Source organism: Typopeltis vanoorti, chromosome 17 (genome assembly GCF_054136105.1).
Source record: "Typopeltis vanoorti isolate ZY-2024b chromosome 17, IOZ_Tvanoo_1.0, whole genome shotgun sequence".
In the NCBI taxonomy this organism is placed as follows: Eukaryota; Metazoa; Arthropoda; class Arachnida; order Uropygi; family Thelyphonidae; genus Typopeltis; species Typopeltis vanoorti.
This window is the reverse complement of record NC_143565.1, coordinates 34,620,028-34,646,352: the sequence shown is the minus strand read 5'-3', so window position 1 is coordinate 34,646,352 and position 26,325 is coordinate 34,620,028. Positions and strand designations below refer to the sequence as shown.

The 26,325-nt window shown below is 36.8% G+C and overlaps 1 protein-coding gene across 1 annotated transcript in view; it reads right to left on the bottom strand.

Annotated features, from left to right (window-relative positions):
* The window catches only part of LOC150097282 (adenylate cyclase type 10-like), a 164,569-nt gene that overhangs the window by 17,024 nt on the left and 121,220 nt on the right, over positions 1–26,325 (bottom strand). The window contains exons 9-10 of the mRNA XM_090407635.1: positions 25,205–25,587; positions 1,823–1,994 (exon numbers count right to left, since the gene is read on the bottom strand). Of these exons, the coding sequence (XP_090263761.1) occupies positions 1,823–1,994; positions 25,205–25,587 (555 nt within the window). The remainder of the gene's footprint in view (positions 1–1,822; positions 1,995–25,204; positions 25,588–26,325) is intronic.

Below are 26,325 nucleotides of genomic sequence, written 5' to 3'. Positions count from 1 at the left end.
TGCTTGTTAAAGTATTTTTCAGTAACCAAGTGATTTAATGAACTGATTTAGCCACTTTTGCAATGTGCCCCCAAACTTCAACTCCTTATCCACCAACACTTCCAAATCCCTGGCCTCATCAGTCTCCTGGAGTACGGTTCCACCAATGTGATATACTGCTGCTAATCTTTTCACTCCAAAATGCATAACCTTACACTTTGTCACATTCAATTGACATCCATTTTCCCTACCCTAGTCTTCCAAACTATCCAAATCATCCTGCAAAATTTTGACATCCTGTGCACTCACTATTGCTCTACCCAACTTTGCATCATCAGCAAACAAGTGAACACTTCCTCTCAGATCCTTTCGTATATCGTTAAAGAACAAATTGAAAAGTAGTGGTCCAAGAACAGAACCCTGTGGCACATCACTAATCACAAGCCGTCCTTTGGACTCCACTCCTGAATAAACCACTCTCTGGTATCTCTCCATCAACCACCCTCCTATCCATCTCACCAACCCTATATCCATCCCCATCTGCTCCATTTTACTGATTAGAGTTCCATGTGGTATCCTGTCAAAGGCCTTGGCAAGGTCCAGTAAAATCACTGTAAACCCATTACCCTTATCCAGTTCAGCCGTCACTGTGTTATAAAATGTGAGCAAGTTACTGAGGCATGATCTACTCTTCACAAAACCATGTTGTCCCCCAAATCATACTGTGAGCAATAAAAGATAATGAATTTTAGATACCACATGAGCCCTAAGGTGGTATAAACAGGATCTGTGACTTGCATGGTCACAACTGTGCTTTATTGGGACATGATAAGCAGTTTTGTCATTGTGCAACTGTAACAAAGAGGGTGTTTGAAACACAACAGTGTTGATACAAGATGATGCTCGTCCTCACATAGGATGTGAACTTCAATGATTATTGTGTCAACATTTCACAGAGAATTAATCAGTCACTAATTTTTTATGAAATGGTCACCATATTCATCAGAACTTAACCTCTGTGACTTTTGGACTATTCTTTCCATAATGAACAGCATTAACATGTCTGTGAGGATATGTGCTTTGTATTATGGGATGCTAAGACAAGTGATGCGAAGTCATTAGCCTCTATATACAAGTTGCCCTGTCCTGAAAATACTTCAGAGCAAACTTTGTTTGCTAACACTTGGATAAAGGATTAAACCAAGAATATAATTTCTTGGCATCTTTAATTTATAATATAACCAAGTGGAAAAACTTCCAACAACTATGTGATATGTTTTTGGTATCACGTTATTTTATGAAATGAGTAAAATAAACATCATTGAATAATTTTGTTTGTCATTGACTATGAATTATTTCACAATCACATACCATCTGGCTCACATTAATGTAATTTTCTCCTGATCACAGTGCCACATTTCCCTCTGATCATTTTTGAACTAATTTTTTTTTTTTTATTGTTAAAATCTCTTCACCATGAACTAGTTAGAGTACCTACCAAGTTTAAGGATATTTTGTCTAACGATTCTGTCTACAGATTGCTCTATGAATAGGGGCACTTTAATTGATACACACTGTATAAACTCTCCACTGAATAATGAAAAGCTAATTTATTTTTTTTCCCATCTACCTTGTTGTTGATACTACCTGGAACACTAAAACTCATTTGTTTTTATAAACTCTCACTTTTGTAACTTTTTTTTTATTCATCTTATAGAGAACAGAATGACAAAAAAAAAAAAAAAAAGAAATGGGATTCAATCGTTAACTTTATAAATTAAGCAATAAATGTTAATTTTAAAATGCTAAAATTATAAATAGAAGAAATATATTAAGAACTTACTTTAAATGCCTGACCAACATTAAGTGCTGCCTCTGATGCTTTAATCAAAAATTTAATTGCTTTTCCTTTCATGTGAGAGTTTTCCCAGCATACTGCTACCAAATGTAAATTATCAGCTTCATCCTGAAGGCATCGACATTTCCGTAAATCAACTGTTGGAACTTGGTATACTCTAAAAAGAGAGAGAGAGAGAGAGAGAGATGGTAATAGATATCAACAAATTAATATTGGAATGAGATAATTAGATGCTCTGGTATCCCTATTGCTCTTATCACATTCCACAGTCTACAATGATCAATACAGTCTCATGTATTCTTATACTCAATAAAACAGAGGATCATATCTATTTACCAAACATTCCAGTCCAGTCTGCATGCTCTTAGTCTATTCTTATAGCTAACACTGTACACTTCTGATATCAATTTTGTTATCCAGCTTATCACTTTCTCCAAGGTTAATTTATCCACTACAAATCCCAGTGACCAAATCTCAGTACAATAATCCAGATTTGGTGGATCAGGGCTTTATACAATGGAATCACAACTCTTCTATCTCTACTGGTCAGTGTTCTTTCATTATTATTATTATATCAAGCACACCTCCAGGGAGTCTGAAGCCTCACTGTGGGAGACCCAAACCATTTATACAATATCTATCATACTTCTCCTTGAAGACTCTGGCAATCCATTCCATTCAATCTTCACTCTCTAAATGGAAAATCTGGTCCCCACACCCTTGCTAACCACACTCATACTCAACTTCCAGAGATGACTTCATGTTCTTCCCCCTTTAGCCAAGTGCTGAAACATTTTCTTCTGCATCAATCCTATAATTGCCCCAGGGTTCTGTTTTTGGGCTCCCTGCTGTTTAATTTGTTTGTAAACGATATATCATAAGGACTGACTAGGGATCTTCAGTTATTTGCTGATGATGCAAGGTTGGGAAGAATTATAAGTAGCACTGCTGATGTTAAATCCTTTCAGGCAGCTTTAAATAGACTTTTTACTTGGACAAACGAGTGGGGTTATAGTTTTAATATAAATAAGTGCAAAGTGTTGCATTTTGGAGTGCAGAAATATAAGGCTATGTGCTATATTGATGGTTCCGTACTGCAGGAAGTGAATGAGATTAGAGATTTGTAAGTGATGCTTGACAGCAGACTGAAGTTTAGAGGGCATATTGCTAGTCTTGCAAAGGTTGCACATTGTAGTGCTGCTATGATAAGAAGTACTCTAACATGCAAGGATAACGAAGTGGTTGTGTCAATGTATAAGGTGCTGATTGGACCACACTTGGACTATTGTGCTCAGATCTGGTCACCTGGTTTTCAATGTGATGTGGAGACATTGGAGATGGTCCAGAGATGAGTGGCTAAGACAATATCAGAACTTCGGAATGCTTGTTATGGAGGGAGGTTGAAGAGATGTGGATTGCAGAGTTTGGTGGATAGGAAGAAGAGAGGAGATATGATAGAGACGTTTAAGTTACTGAGAGGATTTTATCAGATGAATCCAGAGGGGATTATAAAAAAGAGTAGAAGGTGAGAGGGGAAGAACCATAGGTCATTCCTAGAAGTTATGTAAAAGTGTGGTGAAGAAGGGTGTGAGAAGTAGATTTTTTACACGGAGAATTGTCAGTGAATGGAATGCATTACCAGAATGCATTGTTAATGCAAGGAGTGTTAAGGACTTTAAGATTCTATATGATAAATATGTTGTCAATTGAATGAACCTTCGACAATAAGTCTGTTGACTCCATGGAGGATGTAATAATAATAATAATAAAATATTTTAAGTAGAGCACATGCTTCTATCATATCTTTTTTTTTTTTTTTTTTTTTGCCTAGCAGCCAACTTCTGCAACCTACAATCCTTCAATGTATCTTCATAAGGAGTATTCCACAGACCACTCGCCTCTTAATCCTCTATACCACTTCCTCATCTCCCAAGAAATCCGAAATCCAGGTGACTAGATCTGATCACAATAATCCAGATGGAGACATATCAAGGTCTTATACAGAGGAATAACAGCTTCCCTATCTCTACTTGTTGTTAACAGGTTTTTCAATAGCCACAGCAGTATTGCAGCAATTATCTGAATCACCTTCCCCACCTTTGCAATATGTCCCCTAAACCTCAAAATTTTATTAATCATCACCTTCCAACAATCCTTGCTTCCTTCACTTCTTCTAGTACAATTCCTCCAGCAAAGTATGCATTCTTCCATTGATGGATTCCAAATGTCAAGACTTTACATTTATATGCATTAAACTGATACACTCATACATTTGTCCATCTGTCCAGTTTATTCAAATCCTTCAAGGGCTACCACATTGGCACTATTACTAATAACAATTCCTAGCTTCAAATCATTTGCAGATGATCAACTGAACATCTTCCTGAAATCCATTAACAATGTCACTGATATAAAGATTAAACAATATGGGTCCAAATAGAACCCTAAGAGACTCCATTTCTAACTTTTTGCTTCCTTGATACTGCTCCCTCATACACAACTCTCTGATATCTATCACACAACCAATCCACAATATAATTCACTAACCTGATATCTAAACCCATATATTGTAACTTAAATATAAGCTTGTCATATGACACCCTGTCAAATACCTTTGTAAAATTCAAAAATATGACAGTATACTTTCCCTCATCAACCACTCTTGTTATTTTATTAAAAAAAGGGAAATATATTACTAAAACAAGAGTGCTCCTTAGCAAGTCCATGCTGACCCTCACAGATAACATTACCCTCATTTGCTTAATTATGTATATAATTTCTCAATAATTTTTCCAAAATATTAACAACTGCAGAAGAAATACAAACTGGTCTATAGTTTGACATTTCCATCTATCATCCCTTCTTCCACTCCTTGGGCACCTTTTCCATAGCCAGACTCACTGAAGAGCCAAGTAAATGAAACTTTCAGTGCTTTAGCACATTCTTTTTAAACACATGGCAAAATCCCGTCCAGTTCTAATGCCTTAATGATATCCAGAGTAATTGGTATTTGTAATGCTCTCTTCTTTTGCAATTCCAAATCTTGAATCCTTCCCATCCCTCTAGCACTAAAACTACAGTTTGATAACATTAATCATCTGCTAATAAATACTTCTTACTAATTGCCATGCACTGGTGATACCTTACCTTTCCAATTCTTCTGTGCATAGACCTGCCCCAATCTGATTCCTAAGGTGATTACCATAATCACCTGCCTTACAATTCCACATAAATTCCTTTTTTCTCAATACTTCTGAATGGCTATCATCAGTCAAGACTACGGTGTCACACTCTTCAACTAAGGCATAGATGGCATATCCATTACAATTAGGTCCTCTGATGACTAAATCCAAAACTCTTGAGCCTTGTGTTGCTTCTCTACATGTCTCATGTTGCCTGGGGCAGTTGTCCCTCAAGAATTATAGAAATTCAATTCTCTTTTTTTTTTACTATGTATTACTTTCTCTTCCCAATTTACACTTCTATAGTTAAATTTCCTATAATGGTCGCTTGTTCTGCCCTGCCAAAGCTCAAGTGTCTACACATTTCCTGGTCATCAAACTCTGTATTCTCAGGCCTATAGAAACATTTCACTAAATAACCAATTCTGCCAACTCCCACCTCACACAACATGCACTCAAAATGATTAGTGCCATTTTCATCCAAATCCTCTGCTCTGAGAGGACACAACTCATCACTTATCATAAGCAATATTCCATTTGCCCTTCCTATCCTGCCAAAGTATGCCATACCCTTTTACTTCTATTTCTGTCAGTATCTTCCATCAACCAAGTTTCATTGTCACCAATATTGGACTGGCTACGGCTTTCATTCCCATCAATTCATCTCCTTTATTCCTGATATTCCTGGCATTTGTATAAAGAAACATGAATGCATTTTCACCATTTCTTTACCTATAAATATTCTCTCCAGACTCCATCTGACTTTGAAAAAAAAAAAAAAAAAAACATTATCTCCCCTCTCCACAACTCTAGTTTCCCTGCACTAATACACTCACTTGTTCCGAGAACAACACTCTCTCCAGATATCTACATCCTTCCTCATTCAAATGCAGTCCAACTCTTGCATACAGCTCTTCTTCATCTTCTGTTCATTGGACATCCACAGATGCCATATGGTCACTCTGATGCTTGGTGATGTGCCACACCAGTCCTTGCCACGTAGTCTTGTATGTTTTTCTGGAGGCTTCAACAGATTACTTGGCAAGGAGTGGTGTCGCATATCACCAGTCCTCTCCTGTCCTCAAATGCACTCCAAGTAGCCACATAATCCAAGCCTCTCTTTCATCACATGCTTACTATCATACCATTTAGTACTGATACTCTACTCCCACAACTCTGCATTATCATATCTAGGTAATGCATTTACTAACACTTTTCTGCCATACAACCTCAAATTTCTCACTATCTAATTCACACTAACTCTTAGTTCAATTGTATTCACAATCATCTCATCCACTCAATTCACCTCACTCAATTGCCATATTCACACTCTCTATCATTCCTACAGGCAAACACTCCTCTAGCATTCTATTTTGCACTCCATGAATCATAATACATCATGCCACTCATTGCTTCATTCGTTTGTTGCTCACCTGATTCCTTCACTCTCTCTCTCCCCCTTGTAATCCACTCCATTTACCTGCCTTCCTCTCATCTCTCGATCCCTAGCCCCTGCACTATCTTGCCTTCATATTTTCATATTCTATCTCTTTTTATCATTCCCATAACTCTTACTCACTTCTCCCCTTGTTTGCTTCACATAAATTAGCCTTTCCAGTCTCCTAATCTCTTCTTTCATACCTAATAAACTCATTTTTCATATGTTCCACTTTTTTTCTCAGTACTTCTCTCTCTTTTTCCTCAAGCAACCTACTCTTGCTCAACATTCATCTACCTAAATAATACCATCCTCTAAATTCACTACTCTACCTGAAGCAATATTCATTTCCACATGATACCAATCTTTCTCATTTTCAATCATGCTACTTGTCCTTTTTTGCTGACATTTGTTTGTTTCTGATGCACTGCAACCACAGCCAATATGAATACTGCCAAGTTCTTCACATTTCCTACATTTTATGCAGCCATGCACTCCAACATCTCTTACCTGAAATATTTCTAATAGCCAGATATAAACATGCCATGCCACAAGCATCTCACTCACTCTCTCTCTCACACACACACACAGCACAAAATCATGTAGCATGCAGTGTAAAAGTAGTCCTTGAATGATGGCAGGCTGGGTAATAATGTACTGCCAAACAGACTTATTGCAGCCGACATTTATTCAAACATAATACAAAGACACTGACAAGATATACTAAAAAATATAATCTAAACAAATTATGCAAAACCCTACTTACCATGCAAAAAAAATGCAGTTGCCCAATTAGTCAGTAGAAGCTTCATAAAGTGATTAGTAATGCTGCATCTATGCTTTCTTAAAATTAAAATGATTTTGTTTAGTAAGTTAACAGAGACACAGCATTACCAATCACTTTATGAAGCTTCTACTGACTAATTGGGCAACTGCATTTTTTTTTGTGTGGTAAGTAGGGTTTTGCATAATTTGTTGAGCTCTGAGGATTAATGTTACTTGCAAGCCTGAATGGAGTCCATCAGAGATCAAAACTCACATGTCTCAATTCTGGCAATGAATTACTCTCATTCAGCCCTGTCGTGCAAAAAAATCTCCTTTTCACTTCCTCACTGACGTGACCTTTGTACACTTTCCGAGGATGACATCTTATTCTCACATCATCCCATTACCCAGCACAATAATTCCCATTCATAATCAGTAGTATAGGTATACTGAATGATAATCCTGAGTTTCTGAGTCTTGAGATGTCCATACCTTTTTTTTTTTTCAGGACTACCTTATCTTATTTTTATAAAGGTTTATGTTTGTTGTTCAAAAGCAGTTTTATATGATGTCTTCCCATTATTGTACTTGTGCTTTGCTAATGGGAATGAGGCTATGTAATATTTGGTAACAAGAAATCATCAAATGTTTGATAATTAAATGATCAAAGATCAAAACTCACATGTCTCAATTCTGGCAATGAATTACTCTCATTCAGCCCTGTCATGCAAAAAAATCTCCTTTTCACTTCCTCACTGATTAAATGTTTGATAATTACATCTATGCTTTCTTAAAATTAAAATGATTTTGTTTAGTAAGTTAACAGAGACACAGCATTACCAATCACTTTATGAAACTTCTACTGAGTAATTGGGCAACTGCATTTTTTTTTTTTGTGTGGTAAGTAGGGTTTTGCATAATTTGTTGAGCTCTGAGGATTAATGTTACTTGCAAGCCTGAATGGAGTCCATCAGAGATCAAAATTCACATGTCTCAATTCTGGCAATGAATTACTCTCATTCAGCCCTGTCGTGCAAAAAAATCTCCTTTTCACTTCCTCACTGATTAAATGTTTGATAATTACATCTATGCTTTCTTAAAATTAAAATGATTTTGTTTAGTAAGTTAACAGAGACACAGCATTACCAATCACTTTATGAAGCTTCTACTGAGTAATTGGGCAACTGCATTTTTTTTTTGTGTGGTAAGTAGGGTTTTGCATAATTTGTTGAGCTCTGAGGATTAATGTTACTTGCAAGCCTGAATGGAGTCCATCAGAGATCAAAACTCACATGTCTCAATTCTGGCAATGAATTACTCTCATTCAGCCCTGTCGTGCAAAAAAATCTCCTTTTCACTTCCTCACTGACGTGACCTTTGTACACTTTCCGAGGATGACATCTTATTCTCACATCATCCCATTACCCAGCACAATAATTCCCATTCATAATCAGTAGTATAGGTATACTGAATGATAATCCTGAGTTTCTGAGTCTTGAGATGTCCATACCTTTTTTTTTCTTTTCAGGACTATCTTATCTTATTTTTATAAAGGTTTATGTTTGTTGTTCAAAAGCAGTTTTATACGATGTCTTCCCATTATTGTACTTGTGCTTTGCTAATGGGAATGAGGCTATGTAATATTTGGTAACAAGAAATCATCAAATGTTTGATAATTAAACAATTAATGGGTGAGTCCTTGGACTTTGTGGATGTATCACATAGTAAAAAGAATAAAAAACTTAAAAGAAAAGAACTTATCTTTCAGCACTAAAAAGCAACAATCATTTTTGCTACTCATATGCTACAAAATGAAAGGTGCTACACATAGTGATTTTTAGTGCTGAAAGATAATTCTTTGTAAAAGTATTTAGCAATAATTAACTCATTCTCTCTATATTATTATGTTCATGCATGTTTGTTTGTTTAATTTTACAGGTTGTGTGCTTAATGGTGTGGTTTTCAAAGCTTTTATTGTATACTGTATTGTACAATATGGCATTGAAGCATAAAACAATGACAGGTGATTTCAATGTGAATGATTTTGTTTGCTGTATACACTTCGTAGAACAAGAAATTTATGGAAGGAGGATGAAAGTGGAGAGTGGGTTTGTCTCGATTTGTCGTAAATGTTTCAAAAGTAAATGCCAGAAGTGTGAGAAGAGTAAAACGTATGTTAGTAGTAAGTTTAAAGATGAAATGCATGAAAATGCAACTGGTGAGGTTGATGCTGCATGTAACATGAATGACTGCAAGAATAAAATGAAGAGAATGACCAGATGGTAATGGAAAAGATAGTGAACTTATGTGGAATTCTCTACAGAATGAAACATGAGATTGAGTGCCTGGAGAAATACCTGGCTGATATGATACAGAAATGAAAGACATGGAGACATACAAGGAAAGAAAATAGTGTATGAAAGAGCAAAAGCATGAGAGTAAGGATCAAATTTTGCATGGTGATTCATTGATAAGAGTAGAGCTTGAGAAGCATGCAATGAACTCGGGTTTTCCTGGTGCCAAATTGAGGATATTAGCGATTCTCTAAGGATGCTGAGAGTCAAGGTGAAAGAGATTATTAGTTGGCCAGTAGAAATGATCTGGTAGGGTGACAAGTGTGATATGTGAGAAGATATGAAACAGTTTCTAGAGCATGTAAAAGAAAAAAAAAGTAAGTAAAAGTCGGCGTCTGTTATCACAGTATGATAGAGGCAAGCTGAGATGAAGAGCTAGAATCAAAAATGAGTCAGTTTTCTGATTGTGGAGGAGGAATGGTGTGGAGTTAGTTTGATGAAGGGAAGGATTTATCTAACGTGGATGGCTTGCTTTAGAATGGATTAGTGATAAGGAATCTTGAGAAAATGTTGTCCTGTTCATCCGAGGTACAGAATCAGGGAAAGTAAAATGTTTGGGGGGGGGGATGCAGGTGAGTGTGTGTGGGTCCAGGTAAGGTTAACCTAGAGGTTAGTAAGTGATAATTATTATGAATGATTTCAACTATACAGTGCGATTGGAAGGAGGAATAGTCACAGTGAGGGAAGGAAATGGAATTTATACAACTGCTGAGAGATAATTATCTTGGATAGCATATAATGGAGTGGACACAAGGTTCAAGAGTACTGGATCTGGGCAAAGCAGCATAGGAATGCAACAGAAATCAATCTAGTTATGCTGCCTACACTTGGTATCTTGTGGTCTTGATCTGGGAGATTACTAGACATGCAGAATTTCTGTTAAGAACGGATATATGTGGAATTATAAAACAAGATTATGATAAATTGAGGAGTTAGCTTTCAGCAGTGCCATGTCATAGGGATTTGGAGAGGAGAGATGGTGGTACATGGGAGGTGGTCAAAGGGTATGAAGAAAGCAGTATCAGACTCTATACTCAGAATCAGAAGGATAAATCAGACGGGTAGGTCAGATGGATGAACAATATCATTAAGCAGGAGTTGTAGACAAAGTAAATTTTGGAGATGGAATATAAAGAAAAGGTGATCAGCATGCCATGAGCAATACAAGGCACAGGCAAGAATGCATAGCCTTTCTTATCATATAAGTCAAATGCATGATAAGGAAGGAAAAAGCTAATCATGATAGAAAACTAGCTGATGATGCTAAAAGAAATTTCACTTTATTTCACTATGTGCACATGGAAGGAAGAATGACTATGGAAGGATAACTTTAAAAAGCACTGACAGTGGAGAGGTAAACAGAAGCAAACCAAGTAACTGAATTACTAAGTGATTATTTTACAAGAGTGTACCATATAGGTAAGGGATAATTTCCTTACTGGGAATTATTCCAGGATAAAGATATGTGCAGTACATCTCTAATGCAGAGACTTAGCTTCTCCTTTACCAAGACTGTACTGCATGGCAAAAAGTCACATCCTTCCAGAGGTGCCCCCATTTTTGCAGAACAGTGCGGATCTAGACTGGAAAGTTGAAAAATATTCCAGAGGAAGGCAATGGCAAACTACCTCTGTACCTTGTCAAGAACATTCTATGAACATGCCAAAAATGAGAAAGTATGATATGGTGCTGGATGGTAAGACCCCCCGGGCCTGAAGGCATCCAACATGCAACTGGGGAAGAACAGAGAGCTTCCAAGGCAGAAGCAATCGAGAAGTCATATTTACCTATATGAGTTGCCAAAAGGTGTACCACCTTATTATTAAATTACTCTGGATTTAGAGAAAGATGTTGGAAGTTTTTTTCCACTTGGTTAGACTATAATAAATTTAGTTTAATCCTTTATCCAAGTGTAAGTAAACAAAGTTTGTGCCTGAAGTATCTTCAGGACTAAGGAAACTAGTGGTAAAGGTGGACCAAGCTCTCATTGTTCCTTGTCTCAGTATCTCCCATAATACAAAGCACATCTCCTAGTGGACATGTGCCTTAGTATAATGCTATGCATTAAGGGAAGGACCACTACCCAGACTGGTTTCGACCTTTATTAAATGTTCAAGTACAGGTCAAACTCCAAAAACTCAGCATTGTTCCCCTCAGTAACAGGCTCACCCTGCCACTGAAGAACTCTCAGACCCGGTTGGCTCTACACCAAGGCAAGCTCACCCCACCACCGAGCAGAGCCGTTCATTTGCTCATGTGTCATCTGAGGGGGTATCAGCAACAGTCATGCTTTAGTTAACTTCATGGGCTACAGCATTGCCATTCGTTACCCCCCCCCCCCCCCTCCCAAGCCTCAGTTAAAACTTCATGGGCTACACCATTGCCATTCATCACCCAAATGTCCAACCGGTTTCAACCATTATTGAGGTCTCGTCAGTGGGAGCCAGATCAAGAAGTGGTGATACTAAGGCAGAAGCAATGGAGAAGTCATATTTACCTATACGAGTTGCCAAAAGGTGTACCACCTTATTATTAAATTGCTCTGGATTTAGAGAAAGATGTTGGAAGTTTTTTTCACTTGGTTAGACTATAAAAAATTTAGTTTAATCCTTTATCCAAGTGTAAGCAAACAAAACAAAGTTTGCACCTTAAGTATCTTCAGGACTGAGTTACCTCAGTCCTGAAGATAGGAGATACAGAGACAAGGAGTGATGAGAGCTTGGTCCACCTTTACCATGATTGCATCAGTCTTGAAGATACTTCAGGCACAAACTTTCTTTGCTTACACTTGGATAAAGGATTAAACTAAATTTATTATAATCTAACCAAGTGGGGAAAAAACTTCCAACATCTTTCTCTAAATCCAGAGTAATTTAATAATAAGGTGGTACACCTTTTGGCAACTTGCATAGGCAAATATGACTTCTCCATTGCTTCTGCCTTAGTATACTTCTACTTTTGGGTCTGACTCCCACTGACGAGACCTCAATAAAGGTCGAAAACCGGTTGGAAGTTTGGGTGATGAATGGCAATGCTGCAGCCCATGACGTTTTAACTGAGGTTCGGCTGTTGCTGTCACCCAGGTCTTGGGTGTGTGTGTTGGGGGGGGGGGGGGGGTAATGAATGGCAATGCTGTAGCCCATGAAGTTAACTGAGGCACGACAGTTGCTGTTACCTCTTGGATGAGATATGAGCAAATGAGTGGCTCTGCTCGGTGGTGGGGTGAGCCTGCCACAGTGTAGAGCCAACTGATTCTGAGAGTTCTTTTCAGTGGCAGGGTAAGCCTGTTACTGAGGGGGGAACAATGCTGAGTTTTCGGAGTTTGACCTGTACTTGAACATTCAATAAAGGTTCGAAACCAGTCTGGGTAGTGGCTCTTCCATTAATGCATAGCATTATACATATCCACAAGGAGATGTGCTTTGCACTTTGGGAGATACTGAGACAAGGAGCGATGAGAGAGAGCTTAGTCCACCTTTAACACGAATTGCCTCAGTCCTGAAGATACTTCAGGCACAAACTTTGTTTGTTTATACTTGGATAAAGGATTAAACTAAATTTATTATAGTCTAACCAAGTGGAAAAAAACTTCAAACAGGGAAGAGACTAATTGAGTTTTGTGCAGAGAATTCTTAGTTTGTTGTTAACACCCTTTAAACAGTACAAAGAAGATTGTACACGTAGATATCACCTAATGGACAATACAGAAATCAAATTGACTATATACTTAGACAAAGAAGATGAAAAAATGCAATTCAGTCTGTCAAGACTTTTCCAGGTGCTGACTGTGGAAAAGATCATGAATTGTTAATGGTTATGATACATGTGAAATTATGGAAACTGAAAACAACACAAATGTTGATCAGATATGATCTTGGAAACATACAAGCTGAATACAATATTAGTATAACAAACAGATTCAACACATTAAATTTGTGTGAAGAGAACCAGATGAACTATGGGAAGAGATTAAAGATATAATTAAAACAGAAGCAAAGAAGAATATTCCAACAGTTTGTAAGAAGAAGAAGTTTAAATGGCTGTCAGAAGATGCCATCAAAACTACTCAGAAAGGAGGAAAATAAAGGCCACGGGAAATTTGCAGGAAGTATTGCATTTAAATGCAGAGTTTCAATGACAAGCCAGAAAAGACAAGGAAAAATACTTTAACCAGGAATGCTAACAAATAGAAGACCAAAACAAGAAAGGAAAAACAAGAAATCTTTTCAAAAAGTTCAGGGAACTGATAAGGAAGTTTAGTGCCATGGTGACAATATTGAAAAGTAAACACAAAGGATATCTTACAGAAGCTGCAGACATCAAAGAAAGATGGAAAGTGTATACAGAAGCCCTTTGCAGAAAGGATTCCAAAATTACTGAGAAATTTGAACAGCAGGATTATACACAGGAGCCAATACCGCAGGAGAGTGAAGTGAGGTGGGCACTGCAATAGCTATCCAGTAAGAAAGCACCAGGAGGGGATGGAATCTTTCCATTGTTGGTGTTTGGGATTTTCTTTGGCCTGCTCAGCTAGCCTCATCTCATACTGAGCTTTTGCTTTCCAACCCATACTGGTCACCCCTTTTTTTTTTTTGTGTGTGTGTGTGTTTCCTGTAATTCTCACGAGCATGCTAATTGCCTTTCTCTTCATATATGCTCTGCAACTTTTTATTTTTCTGCAACTCCCACTTAAAGATGTTGCTCATTCAACATGTAGGTTGATCCTCACAACTTTTGGGATAGAGTCCTCTTTTTTCAAACTGTTTTCTTGAAACACTCCTTCACTGTTTTCAATGCACTGCAAGTAACTTTTCCCTCCAGATTCTTATGCCATAGCATTGCTGCAAGTTATCTTACTATTTTGTCATGATCACCTGCTTTGCAATTCCATACATATCCCTTAATTAAAAATTCCATACATCAGGCAATGTCTGATATCAAGACCACAATGCAAATGGAGGCAATTTTACTACCTTGGTTTCTGTTGAGTTCTCTGGTGTTATTACTAGAGCCAGCATTTTTGCATCCCAAGTCCTTTCTATTTCATGCTGCCTCAAGTAATCCTATCTGTTAGCAGCTGTATAAATTCCATTTCATTTTCCTACCTGTCCCAATTCAACTATGTCTCCATTATAGTTGAAGTAACAATAATATTTATTTGTTCTGCACTCATTATACTGAATGGTTACTGCATGCCATTCTTTCTTCCTTGCATCCTTTGGCCTACAATAGCAGCCAAATATATATTTTACCCGATTGGCTTCTGCCTCACGTCAGATGGTCTCATATGCACTGCCCTCTGCATCCCTGTTTTCATGTTCAACTAATTTTTTTTTGGCTTTAGTTTTTCTTATCATTAGCATAATCTCTTTGCTTATTCCATTCCTTTTCCTTACTGAAAATATCACATATATTACATTCTATTCCTATAACTATATAATCTTGCTATTGTCTGTAACCTTTGGTCAAATTGAAGGAATCAATATCAAAATCTCTTTCCATTTGTCCTAGATGATTTGGGCATTAGTATATAAAAGCTCCCCATGAATGAATGAATAAAATAGGAAAATTACATACTAGCTCGTCCATCACCCAGCATAAAAAGGGATGCATCCTGGACTTAGGCAGAGGGTCTAGGTGGAAAAATATGCTACAGTCTCCACTAGCTACAATCAGTCCACCAACAGTGCACAATGATAGAAGGATATTAGTAGGAACATATAACTGCAGATCTCTACGGGATGATGATAGATTAGAAGAACTGATAAAGGAATTTGAACATATAAAATGGGATGTTGTGGGCTTTTCAGAGATAAGAAGGAAAGAAGAAACTCTCATGCGATTAAAAGATGGACATCTACTCTACACCACTGTGAATGTGGCAGAAACTCAACTGGTGGTGTAGGATTCCTAATAAATAAAACAATCAAGGACAATGTCCTGTTTGTAAATAAAATAACATCAAGAATAGCTGAACTAAGCCTCTTCATAAATAAAAGATACCAAGTGAAAATTATACAAGTATATGCCCAAACTATGGACCATCCAGATGAAGAGATAGAAGATTTCTATGAAACATTAGAATCCACATTCAATAATTCTAAAGAATTCTACATAATTATAATGGGTGAATTTTAATGCCAAAATTGGAAGCAGAGATGACCATCTGAACTCCATCGGTAAATTTGGATTTGGACAGAGGAATGAAAGAGGAGAAAGACTTATTGAATTTGGAAGAAAATAACCTCTTTATTATGAACAGCTTTTTCAAGAAGAAAATCAACCAAAAATAGACTTGGAGAAGCCGAAATGGGCAAATTTACAATGAAATAGACTTCATCCTCTCCAACAGAAGATATATAATAAATAATACCGAAGTGCTTAATAGATTTAACACAGGAAGTGACCACAGACTAGTAAGGGCAAAAGTATGGATCAACAAAAAATGGGAATGGAATAAGCTCATAAGAAAAAAGTCCAATTTAGTGAATCTACAAAACCTTTACCACAATAAAAGCTGTTATAGAGAATCACTCAAAAATGAACTAAAAAAGTTAAACACAGCTACTACCATCGATGATGCTAATGAAATATTAACAAAATCTATCTTGAATTGTGCACTAGAAAAAATAGGAGGTGTAAAAAGGCACCAAGAAGAGGAAAAACTAAGACAGGAAACCTTAGATCTGATGAAGAAAAGAAGAGATATGAAAAGAGATTTGAATGACACCAATAAAATAGAATATACGGAAATTTGTAAAATATACGTAAAAAGATGAAACATGAGCTTAGATCATATAATACTAGGAAAATTAAAGAAACAATAGAAAACAATAATAATATGAAGGTCCTAAGATGAACATTATCAGTTGGAAAAAAGGAAATAGCTGCTGTAAGAGGAAAAAATGGTGAACTGATAAAAAATAGAAATGCAATAATCAAAAGAATTCAGGAATTTTATACTGAACTCTATGAAGACAAAGACCAGGACATCCAAGAATCCTCTATGGATAACTCGAGTGAGGAAGAACATGATACACCTGAGATCTTACAAGGTGAAGTGGAAATGGCACTGCGGGAAATGAAGAATGGAAAGGCCCCAGGAGAAGATGGAATTATGGTAGACTTCTTAAAACTGGGAGGAAGCCCTGTTATCAAACAGTTGAGTAAACTCTTCAATAAATGCCTAAAACAGAGAAAAATTCCGAAAAATTGGAACAATTCATTTCTAATATTAATTTTTAAAAAGGGGGCAATAAGAAATTAAAAACTACAGACCTATAAGCCTACTCCCCACCATATATAAAGTTTTCACAAAAATTATAAATAATAGAATAAAATCTAAACTAGAGGGAATGCAATCCTGTGAGCAAGCTGGATTTAGGAAGAATTACAATACTTTGGACCATATTCACACATTTAGACAGCTCATTGAAAAATCAATTGAATATCATAAACCCTTATGTCTGGCCTATATAGACTATGAAAAAGCATTTGATTCAGTTAAAACATCTGCAACACTAAAAGCACTTGAAACCCAGGGAACTGAGAAACCATATATATTGAAATACTAAAACATATTTACAATAATGCAACTTCTGTAATTAAATTATATAAAAACAGTGAAAAGTTCCCAATACAAAATCCGGCAAGGCGACACCATATCTCCAAAATTATTTACAGCTGAACTAGAGGAATTCTTTAGAAGCCCTGATTGGGAAACCAAAGGAATAAACATAAATGGAGAAAGGCTGCATCATCTGAAATTTGCAGATGATATTGTCCTAATAGCAGATAATCTTAAAGATCTGGAAGAAAGGCTAAATCAGCTAAATGAAGCCTCCAGAGAAATTGGATTAAAATTAAATTGAGAAAAAAACAAAAATAATGATGAATAAATACATAAACCATAGAACTATCAAAGTTGAAACCATGAAATAGAACAAGTTACTTCATATGTATATTTGGGCCAATTGTTATCCTTTGAGGTGTGCCAAAGAAAAGAGATTGAATGAAGAATTCACCTTGGATGGATTATGGGAAAATGAGAGACATATTCATGATATCCCTATGAGTCTAAACATATGGTCTAAACATACTTCCTGTCCTAACAGATAGAGGAGAAACATGGACTTTAACAGAAGCCCTAAACAAAAAGCTGAGAACAACACAACATCACATGGAAAGAAGTATGTTAAAAATAACATTAAGAGATAGGAGACTCTGCAGTTACAAACTCTCACTGAACAGAACTTTCTCAAGTCACCCAGCTCCAAATCCATTCACATGCCAAACATCAGCATTATATAAATCCTTTCCTTCACATATCCACAAATTTCATACCATTCTTCTGCACAACGTATGCATTGTGCAGGAGATTATATGCACAATCTGGAAGAAGAGGAAGAAGGCATTATGGAGGCAGCATAAGAAACTGGTAATAATCAGCTGCTTGGGGAGTAAATACAGTAGGGATAGCAACAGTTCGTCTGAGCATATATTATCTAATGAGGGCATGAAAAAATTCCAGGCAATTCTGATAGGCAGTCAGCAGTAGAAATAATGAATTTGGAAGCAATATATTAGCTGATGTGAATAATGGAATGTTAACCACTGCAGAGGGGATAGATAAGATATTAAATGAACAATGCATACCATAGGTTTAGAAAACAGATTAAATTCTGTGACAAGGTTTCTCATTGAATGAAGGGAGACAGAGATAAAACAAGTGGCCATTCCAGAAAATTGTGTGCAGAATGTGTAAGCAGCAGAGTGAAGAGTAGTTTTTTTTTTTTTTTTTTGCATATAACAGATGGTGAGTGGAACTTTGCTTGCAAGTGTGGTGAGTATGAGGCTACTTCTATTACAAGACTTAACAAAGTTCATCACTGAGAACAATGATTCACAAGTAGATGCAAAATGGATAGTAATACTGTTGCAAGGGTATTTAAACATACACGTTTCTGGACTAGTATTCCAAGTCCTTTTTACCTCGTTTATTACTATCCTTTTCAGGACTTTCCAAGTCAATTCTGAGGTCAACAAATTCCTGCCTTCAAATTGAGCTACTTTGAAAATCAATCAACTTCATTTCAAAATCATCCATATTTATCCACAAAAACATCTACAAGTCTAATTCATCCAGTTTTATAGTGTCTGGAAACTTAATGAATTTTGCAGTCTCTTCTAATTCTCTGAACTTAACAAATCTTAGAGAGAGAAATGCTCAACAGTTGACACAATGATGTTTAAAATTAGTTTTTGAAGACATTGGCAGTGTGTTTTCTCATCCTCCTTTTGGAGATCATTGATGTTTTCTTTAGGTTTGGAAAATATTTAGATCTCTTACTGTCTACATCCCCCTTGTAAAACTGCTGGTTTCATTTCAAATGTATTTATGTCATCAAACATAACATCAAGAGTCTTACCAGAACCCTGTAATTTAGGATCCAAGTCATTTAAATGTTCGCAAAAATCTGCAAAATTCATCAGTTCACAAACCCACACAATGTCATACATTTTTTTATAAGACATTTGTTGATCAGTCAAAAAGAGATTTATCTCATCCATGCATTCAACAAATTGTTTCAGAACAAGATCTAGACTAAGCCAACGAACATTGTTGTACATTATTAGTCCTCTGTACATCAAATCCACCTCATTCAACAGATTCTGAAATTATCTTTTATCCAAGCATGTGCAGAAATGTAATTAACAACACCCTGTTAATTACATTTCTGTTTGCATCACCTCTTGAAGTCCCCTTAGACCAGCTTTTGCACATAAAGTCTCCTCATGTATGATGCAATGAAAATTTATCAGTGGATGACCAACATGTTTTGCAAACAGATTTACAAATCCTGCTTCCTTACCAATCATGTTGCAGATACCACTTTTGAAATATCAATTTGCCAAATAGATAATTAGTTCATAACTGCTTTACATATTTCAACTGCAGTGGTATGCTCAGGAAGTGTTACAAGGTTAATCATCTCTTCACATACTTCGTCAACCCTACAAAATCAAGCAAAGATTGCTAGCTTAGCTGATGATGTAATGTCTGTGCTCTCATCAACACAAATAGAAAAGAACTTACATGAAGCCAAATCTTCTGTTAATTGTTCTGTATTCTTTTCTAACTTAATCATCCTATCCTTAACTATTTTTCTACTCACAGACAAATCTTTAATGTGCAGAATAATTTTTACCTTTCTGAAAGATTGTCAAAAAGAAGAGGAAGCACATTCTAGCCATGCTTCTTTATTATATTCCCGATCACTGAGTGATTTTCTATATTGGGCAATAAGTTTTGAAACTTCAAAACTAGCTACAACTAAATTGGAACTAGGCCTACCTGAAATAAATTTCATCAAAGTATCAGACTATTTTTTTGTCTTGCTCAGTCAACGAGAAAATAATTCTCTTTGTTCTAGCTCACTTTTATTGATTAAGTTCTTATGAACAGTTTCAAAATTTCTCTTTACAGAAGAAGTCCTACAAACAACTGATTCAGAACGTAAAATGCATAATGCTTTATTATCTTTCTTTTCTATTTGGCTGCCTGGCGAATGATGCAACAACTGATGAAAGGGATAAAATGAAAGAGACAAAACTTGTACATCAGTGTATTATTATTATTTATTATTATTATTAAACAAGACCTCATGGAGTCAAAGACTCATCTAGGAGGTCCTTTTATCTCACACACATCTCATCATACCGGGTCTTAAACACATTCAAACTCCTTGCAGACACCACACTCTCAGGCAAGGCATTCCAATCATTCACAACTCTGCACGAAAAAAACCTGCCTCTCACTCCCCTACTCACACCCTCTTTATACAGTTTCCAGGCATGACCTCTGGTTCTCCCCTGATCTCCCACTATTCTCTGTAGAACTTCTCCACCATTGATCCTATAACAACCCCTTACCAACTTGTAGGTCTCTATCATATCTCCCCTCTTCCTTCTCTCCACTAGACTCTGCAAATTACATCTTTTCAATCTTTCCTCATACTCGACATTCCAGAGGTCAGAAACTACCTTAGTCAGTCGCCTTTGGACCCTTTCCAACATCTCTTCATCCTTCTGAAAACCAGGTGACCAAATCTGGGCACAATAGTCCATGTGTGGCCTAATCAAAGCCTTATACAATGGAACAAGAATCTCCCTACTTCTACACGTCAGTGTCCTCCTCATCATTCCCAGAAGTCTTTGTGTTGTCTTCACAATTTTGGCGATGTGTCCCCTAAATTTTAGATCCTTATCCACTATCACTCCCAGATCTCTTATTTCCTCTACTTCCAACAATATATTCTCACCAAGCATAAATTCTGCATCCCATCTTTGTTTTCCAAATTTTAAAACCTTACATTTTGCAACATTGAACTCATCCCCATTTGCTTGCCCAATCACTCAATTTATTCAAGTCTTCTTGCAAGGCCACAACATCTTCACTACTCTTTATGGTTCGTCCAAACTTTGCATCATCTGCAAACAACTGAATATCTCCATCCAAATCTTTGCCAATATCATTAATATACAAGTTAAATAGTAATGGCCCTAAAACAGATCCCTGAGGCACTCCACTAGTGACTTTCCTTTTCCTGGATATTGCACCCCCATACACAACTTGTTGATACCTATCAGATAGCCAGTCTCCAATCCAATGCACTAATCTAATATCCAACCCCATCTGCTCTAGTTTGACTGTCAACTTATCATGAGGTACTCTATCAAAAGCTTTTGCAAAATCCAAATATATTACTGTGTATCCTTCTCCTCTGTCCAAGGAAGCAGTCACTTTATTGTAATAAGTAAGTAGATTACTAAAACACGACCTCCCTTTAGCAAATCCATGCTGTCCATCAAAGATTATACCATTGTTGTCAACCCAACTCTGGATCCTAGTTCTCACAAGCTTCTCCAACTACTTAACCACAACACCTGACACACAGATAGGCCTATAGTTTGATGCTTGAGTTCGATCACCTCCTTTATGAAGTGGTACAATCTTGCCCTCCTTCCACTCTTTAGGGACTTGACCAAGTGCAAGACTCGTATTAAAAAAATATGTCAAGGCAGGTGTCAACTCTCTGGCACATTCCTTCAGAATACGCGGTGATATATTATCAAGTCCCACAGCCTTATTTACATCTAGTTTACTCAACTCCCCAAACACCTCTTCCTCACTTACAGTCAGTCTCTCCTCCCCATCATCAACTGCTCTTAATCTCTCCATGAAGTCACATTCACAAGATTGAAAGATCTTTATGAACTGCTCATTAAGTATCTCCACCACACATTCTGCAACAGCTGTCTTTATACCATTTCCTCCAATCAATGTCATCCTTCCATAATCATTCTTTCTTTTGCTGGCTACATATCGAAAGAACTCCCTAGGATTCTTTTTAGCTTCATTAGCTAACTGCTGTTCATACCTCTCTTTAGCTACTCTCACCAACCAAGTCACTCTCCTTGCCTGGTCTTTGTAGAACTCATGAAATTGGTTACTTCCACTTCTCTTATGCTGCCTCCACAATGCCCTTTTTCTCTGTATTGCATGCTTAATCTCTTTATTCATCCATCTCACACCTAACTTATTTAACCTTCTCACCCGTGGTATACATTTAGACATTGCATCCACTAAATATTTTTTGAAAATCCCCCAAGCTGCACTGATCTCTTTTCCAGCTAACTCCTCATTCCATGCAACACCTGCAAGCTGTCTCCTGAGCCCTTGTAGTTCCACATATACCCTTTTTTCACAGGGGTCCTTGCACTGCTGGCAACCACCCAAGTAATCACCTCATGGTCACTTTCACCAATTGGTGGATGATTTGATACCTCATTGATAATTACATCCTCCGATGAGATGACCAAATCCAAGACCCTTAATCCTCTTGTGCCCTCTGTTACATACTGTCTGAGGTAGTTATCCCTCAAAAACTCAAGAAACTCATTTTCTTTACTTCCAGTTGCTATCTCTTCATTCCAGTCTATATTGCCATAATTAAAATCACCCATAATGATCACCCTTTTCTTATTTGCTTGGCTTATTTGACTATACATTTCACTATCACCACCATCCACATTACCAGGTCTATAACAACATCCCACCAAGTATTTGATTCTATTCACCTCTATCTCACACCATACTGCCTCAAAACCACTGGCCCCATTTCCCTCTTGCATCTCTACCTTGTATGGACATAACTCTTTCTCTATCATCAATAGCACTCCCCCTCCCTTTTTACCCCTTCTATCCTCACGAAACACATCATACCTTTCCATCTCTATTCCTGTCAGGATGTCGTCCTCATCTAACCATGTCTCACTTATTCCGACAATCTCTGGGTGCACAGACGCAATTAGTGCAACCATTTCATCCGCCTTGTTTCTTATACTTCTAGCATTGGTATACAAACACAACAACTCATTTCTGGATCTACAGCTAGTTCCACTGATACCACTCACTCGATGTGATCTCTCCATGCTGGACTGGGGCCATTTCCCTTTCTGCTTCTTCATTTTAGAACCCTTTGCATTTCCACCTGTTTCCTTTTGATCCCTGATCATCCCATTACTTTCCTGCCTACACATTCTCTCACCTCATCTTGGAGCATCCACCTTTCTCACGCTGTGTATCCCTGTCCACCCTGAGCCTCGCCGTTTCCCTGCTCCTCTTGCACACTCATTCTCTCATTTTCTATACTCATACCACTCACTTCCACTCCTTCAATCTCTCCTGTCTTACTCTCCTGCTCTTCCACATCACTCCCCTCTCGATCTGATTCATTCTCTCTATTCACTTCTCTACCTTCCAGCAGCAGTCTCTCCAAGCAACTCACACCATAACCACTCAAATGCAGTCCATCGCTCCCATACAGCTCACTTCGTCCCTCAAACTCATTCCACACATTAACAAACTGTACTCCCATCTCCTCACACATTTCAGCCAGAATATCATTCATAATCCTTGCTCTCCGCCTCATTTCACCACAATCATACCTAGGCAACACACTGACCACCCTTCCTGTCACACTATTCTCCTTTATCTTTCCAAGCAGTCTCCTGACATTCATTTTGACATGCTCTTTGTTCTCTCTCAAATCATTCGTACCAATTAATACAATTAACTCTTTTGCTCGTTCCCGCCTCATATTCAATGCCTCAATCACTCTACTCATTTTACCGCCTGGAAAACATACCTTGTGCATTTTATCCTCTAGTACACCTTTAATAATGGAGTCGTCATACAACGCCACTTGCTCATCTTTTGTTATCTCTTTCATGCCATCATGATTTATTTTAATAGTTTTGACCTGAATTCTCTTAATTTCATTCCTAATCCATTTCATTTCTTGCTTCATCCAATCCAATTCACCTTCTGAACCTCGCGACACATTCACTCTATCATTAAATCTTTCTAACTTTCTAACTCTCAACCCCCTCTTCTCACTTTCCCTCTCATTCATCCTTCTTTGTTTCCGTACTTTCGGTCCAACATATGTCCAACTTTCACTATCATTCTTCTCACTCTCACATATCTTTCTTTGTTTCCATACTTTCGGACTAACATGCGTCCAACTTTCACTATCATTCTTCTCACTTTTACTGTCATTCATCTTTCTTTGGTTCAGTACTTTCGTTCCAACATGCGTCCAACTTTCGCCATCAGTCATTCTTTTTTCGCTATCATTCATTCTTTCGATTTTTTTTACTTGCGATTTCTGCACCACGCCATTTCTACTTTCATTCGTTCTCTCAATTTCGTTTCTTTCCGCCTTACTTTCGTCCCTTTTAACATCCGTTACGGTTGTCAAATCGCTCTTTTTCTTTTTTCCTGATTTTTTAACATTTTTTCGCCTGTCTTTCCCGCCATCCTTCACGTATCACGGAGATAGATGTTGATAATGTTTGTTTCTTTATTGCATTTTTATTTGGTATCACTCTATTTAATAAAATTGTATTCTTAAGTTAAAATATACATATCAACGAAGATTTTGGGTATATATTATTTATTTATTTAATTATTTTTTAAGGTGAGCCCTGGGTTGTATGCCGGAAAGAAGTCATTGATGTGCCACGTTTGGCATGCATGCCAAGGGTTGCCTACCCCCTGTTCGAGAGGCCCATTTTCGCTGATAAACATGAAATGGGCTTAAAGCACTATTTTATAGCATACAGTTTATTTATCAAAACTTTTCGATAATTTTTAGGGTTCAGACACCATCATCACCACTCTAGGAGTGATGTCTCCTCCTGAAGGAAGGTTGAGATATTAATAAAAGAATAACAATAGCATCATCATTATTACTATTGTTATTCTTTTATTAATATTTCAACTTTCCTTCAGGAGACATCACTCCTAGAGTGACGATGGTGTCTGAATCCTAAAAATGACTGAAAAGTTTTGATAAATAAACTGTACACTATAAAAAAGTGCTTTAAGCACTATTATAGCAGGTCATGTGCCAGTATTTTATTATTTACTTCTAAACTATAACTTTGCATTTCTATTTAACATCTCAAAAATTGTTAATTCTGTGTGCAACATCTTTGTATAAATTATAATTTTTATAGGGACACTACCATAAAATTAAAATGAAAATGAAAACTGACTTACGTTTGATATCCTGTAATATCTGCAATTTGCTGACTTCCTGGTTCTTTCCATTGTCTACAATTTCTGCAAAGTATTGTTTGAGTGCTTAGAACTCTAGCAATGTCTTTAAATAATTTTATTTTCTGTTCATAAGTCATAGAGTCAAAGACACATTTGTGTATTAGTGGTGAACGAAATTTTAGATGATAGCAGGTAACTTCTTTTACTTCTCCGTACTCATCATTTTCATTCAAACTATGCACAGGACAATTACAATTTAAACATTCATTTCTAATTGCAATGCTGGTACTTTCAGCAGGAGAAAGATCATACACATCATTCCTCTCGCTACACTTGAATGTAAGTATCCGATTTTTAATTAAAGTCTGAACTGATTGCTGAATCTACATGAAAATGAATACATATTTTGTTACTCTTTTAAAATAATAAATATACCAAATTACAGTGAGTACTGAAATTGTTATGACATTTAATCAGGGATAAAAACATTATTTCTTATATTGCATAAGGCAAACATTTTTTATTTTTATAAATAAAGTTAAAAACCACAAGATACATAATGTAAATAGGGTGGGACTTTTGTAGTTTAATGATATATGGATGACTTGAAAGGTGAGCCTTAACAATACTTGATACTGCATGAGTACAGAAAAGGAGGGGGGGGGTAAAGAATGTGTTATCTTGGTATGATACTGCAGAACTGAGAAGGTGAGCAGAGATAATAGATGCCATGATATCAAGTATATTAGGAAGAGCAGCTTAGAATATGTGGGTATTAAAAAGACGAAAAGAATAGATTGTATGCAAAGGATGGGCTGCATATGAATAGGAAAACATGGATGTAGGCATTTGGCAAGGTTGATGCCGTTCTCTGAGAGTGTGAACATCAAATCAACGAAACTAGAGTTGTAGGAAGCCTCACAGAATATATTACAGAGCAGAATGAGGATAGAGTAGAGTAATAATAGATATGAGGTTAAATGAATACTGGCAAATACATTGCTTTTCTATGTACAAATGTCAAAAGTATCGACTGAGTCAATCCAGAGAATGTCAGCAAAAAAGATATAGGGAATATGAACGTCTGAGAGGAACAGAAATTGATGGCTATATTTATTATT